At 37.9% G+C, this 3,956-nt stretch overlaps 1 protein-coding gene across 2 annotated transcripts in view; it reads left to right on the plus strand.

Annotated features, from left to right (window-relative positions):
* LOC126832274 (DNA primase small subunit) overlaps positions 1–3,956 on the plus strand; it is a 49,288-nt gene that overhangs the window by 14,985 nt on the left and 30,347 nt on the right. Inside the window, exons 12-13 of one of the 2 annotated variants that reach the window (XR_008789228.1) lie at positions 1,049–1,147; positions 1,848–2,173. Coding sequence is in view for 1 of the 2 variants with exons in the window: in XM_050562992.2 (XP_050418949.1) it covers positions 1,049–1,147; positions 1,848–1,867 (119 nt within the window). In the remaining variant the exon portion in view is untranslated. Of the gene's footprint in view, positions 1–1,048; positions 1,148–1,847; positions 3,092–3,956 lie in introns of those variants that run through there. The other variant, XM_050562992.2, reaches the window with a different exon arrangement.

Below are 3,956 nucleotides of genomic sequence, written 5' to 3' on the forward strand. Positions count from 1 at the left end.
TCTAAGTTTATAACACAAAGATCTTGGTTCCTTTCGATATTCGCGCATATCGGACCGTAACTTCCTGAATTATGGCCCCTGATTGTACAAAAAATCACGTTTTTAGCTTGTGGACCCTATAGAGGTCATAATTATTATCCGATTTAAAAATTCATATTATTATATCACCGTTACACCCTAAGGACGACTGAGTTCGAATTTCGTGAAAATCGACCAAAAACTGACAGATAAAATGGCCGCCCTTCGTTCTCAAATAGCGTAAAAATATGGTATATCAGAGGTTACAATTTTTATCCGATTTTGTTGAAACTTGAAATGTAAGTTTATAACCCAAAGATCTCGGTTCCTTTCGATATTCGCGCATATCGGACTGTAACTTATTGAATTATGGCCCCTGATTGTACGAAAAATCGTGTTTTTAGCTTGTGGACCCTATAGAGGTCATAATTTTGATCTGATTTAAAAAAACGTAGTATTATATCACCGTTACACCCTAAGGACGACTGAGTTCGAATTTCGTGAAAATCGGCCCAAAACTGACAGACAAAATGGCCGCCCCTCGTTCTCAAATTGCATAAAAATATGGTATATCAAGGTTGTGTACCCTATAGAGGTCACAATTTTTATCCGATTTTGTTGAAACTTGAAATGTAAGTTTATAACTCAAAGATCTTGGTTCCTTTCGATATTTGCACATATCGAATTGTAATTTCCTGAATTATGGCTCTTGATTGTAGGAAAAATCACTTTCGTTTTAGCCCGTTTTCTATCCATCTCTCGAAAATGTGGGCGTATCCTGCCTGGCAGCCGCTGGTTACAAGTTACTATTGGTTTTAATATCCACTGCCACACAGGGTGGTACAGCTAGCTACAGATATAATGAATGTTCTGTAGGCTAATGAAGACAGATACAGTCAGGTTACGTTGATAACTTGAATGTTTGGTTTGTGACAAATATTACGTTAATCTGCAGTAATTTGTTTGTAATAATTGGTTATACAATATTTTATATATATATATATATATATTTTATTTTGCTTATAAACAGATTTTAAGAAGACATCTTTGGCAGCTTCTATTGAAGTTTTTGAAAAGTTTTTAAAGAATTTAGAAGAATCTTGGAAAGGCAAATTACTAGAGCAGAGTGGTGAGTTAATATCTTATATGGTATTTAGTCAGAACAACTTAAACTTCAGTGTTTAGACTGGCTGGTATCATGTATACAGTAGGGTATGCTTCATTGAAATCAAATGCGGTTTAGCCTCCTACTGTTCTGCTACGACTGGGCTAATGAAGACAGGCATATGCCATACAGTGTGCTATGAGGGAAATTTTGCCAGGGCAGCGGCACTATGGCCTACTGTTATATCAAATTCCAACTGTCAAGGGATCTTTTACATGCACGCCAATGTATACATGGGTCCTCGGTTTTTCATTTCATTTCACCTGAACGACTAGACAGCTGTTCTTGTCCGGTCCTCCTTCCTGCACCACTGACAAGGGGGAAACCACCCCGGAAAATCCCGATGAACTTTCCCGGCCAATGCAGGGATCAAAAACGCAACCTCCAGGATAGCGAGCCAGCATCTTACCCAACATCTTACCCAACGTAGCTTCCCATGCTTCATTGAAATGGATTATTTTTATTGTTTAATTAGCTGTATATTAATACAATTTAGAAGTGATAGATTTGAAAAACTTTACGACCAAATGTTTGTATCCGTATATGGACTTCTGGTAATGAAGTGTGTCCTACACCAACCTTACTCATTGAGTCACTGTGTCTCCCTGGTCTTTTGGACATAATTTTCATATTAAAATGGAAATTTGTATTTTCTTTATTATAGATATTAAAATGGAATTTTAAATCTAAACTGTGATGAAATAAAGATCAACCTCATGGATAATCTAGTTGGGATGTGACAAGCTGTTAAATTGAAAACCTTGATAATAAAAACAACTGAATCTATATTTAATGGAGTATCAATATAAATTATATATCTCAATCTTGTTTTGTCTTGCATTTTTATATGCCCACATTAACATGTGGAAATGACATTTCTATTGTTCGCCTTATTGTCCCCCGCCTTTCTGTCTGTCACACTTTTTGGGACACAATAACTCTCTTTCTAATCGAGTTAGAATGTTCAAACTTGGTATAGGTGTTTATTACGTGAATCCCTTGATGGAGTTTGAAGATGAGCATTTTCTGCTTACGGTAAGCAGAGATAAGCAATTTTATTGGTTGATGCTTTGGGACACGATAACTTTAGTTCTATTTAAGTGAGAGAGAGAAATGGGGTTTAAGTCCACTCGACACAAACTAGGTCATTTCGGGACTAACATGGTTTAATTTTATTTACATAATTCGCTTGCGCGTAGGGTTCTTTAGCAGTGGGAGGAAACCAGAGGACCCGGAGAAAACCCACGAGGTTGGACAGGCGACTCTACTCCTTGCCACGTACAACCGGGGATTCGAAACCATGCCAGTCGACTCAATGACAGACTTTATGATACAGCGCGCGCACGCTAACCATTCAGCCATCCAACCCCCCTGTGAGAGTGATGAAACTTGGTGTATAGTTTCATTACATCAATACCTTGACTAAGTTCGATAATGAGCATTTTCTGCTCAGGGTAAGCAGAGCGATAAGCAATTTGATTGGTTGATGCTTTGGGACACGATAACTTTAGTTTAAATTAAGTGAGAGTGATGAAACGCAGAGTATAAATTCATTATATCAATACCTTGACTAAGTTCGATGATGAGAATTTTCGCTTAGACTAAGGAGCGATAAGCAATTTGATTGGTCGAGACTTTGGAACATAACAACTATGCTTTTAATTGAGGTAGATGTTCATTAGGTGAATGTCTTGACTCAGTTCACTGATTAACATTTTGAGTTAAAGCTAAGCTAAGCAATTTCATTGGTCGATGCTTTGGGACACGATAACTTTGATTCTATCTGATAGAGAGTGATAAAACTTAGTGTATAGTTGATTATCAGTTTGATTGCTTGATACTTTTGAAAGAAATAAATGTGCTATTAATTAATGTGTCATCTATTTATTTTGGAATTCGTCAGAGGACATCAGCCTCACTGTCGGCTTGTTTGAACTAAAATATTCACCTTTATAAAACGTTTGTTAATGTATCAAGTTTGTGTTTCTGGATCAAACATACTCGTCATAAACAGTGATTGAAAGTTGAATAAATAATTTTAACTTAAGTCAGAGAGGGGTTACAGTTGCTCCTCGAGGGAAATGAAATGGGGTTTAACGTCCTACTCCGAACTGGGCTAATGAAGATGGGCATACACCATACATTGTGCTATGAGGGAAATTTTGCCAGGACAGCGGACTACAGCCTACTCTTATATCGAATTCCAATGCACGCCGATATGTACATGGGATCTCGGTTTTCCGGCACATCCGAACGACTAGACAGCTGTCCTTGTCAGGCCCTCCATCCTGCATCACTGACAAGGGGGAACCATGCCGGAAAATCAGAACTTTCTCGGCCAATGCAGGGATCAACACCGGACCTCCAGGCTAGCGAGCCAGCGTCTTACCCACCATGATCCCCCTCCTTGAAGGAAGCAGAAAGTGAGAGGTTGAGAATTGGAGGGGGAAGACACAGGTACTTGAAAGGATTAAAATAAAAAAATTTTAATACTGTTTGACTATACTGTAATATATAGTCAAACAGTAGTAAGGAATTTTATTTGAATCTCTTCAAATCCAAGACTTTCTACTGAAACATAATCAGTTAATTGAGAAAAAGGTTCAACTTTATTCTAAAAATTTGCAGTGGGAAAAAACTGAAAAGCCCAAGGAAAACCCCCAAGTTTGAAAGACAATCTTACTCCTTACCCCGTGTACAAGCAGGGAATCGAACATTCCTTGTCTTGGACCATTTGGCAACCCAACAAGATAAACAAGACAAGACTAGTATA

This window comes from Patella vulgata, chromosome 9 (genome assembly GCF_932274485.2).
Source record: "Patella vulgata chromosome 9, xgPatVulg1.2, whole genome shotgun sequence".
Taxonomy (NCBI): domain Eukaryota; kingdom Metazoa; phylum Mollusca; class Gastropoda; family Patellidae; genus Patella; species Patella vulgata.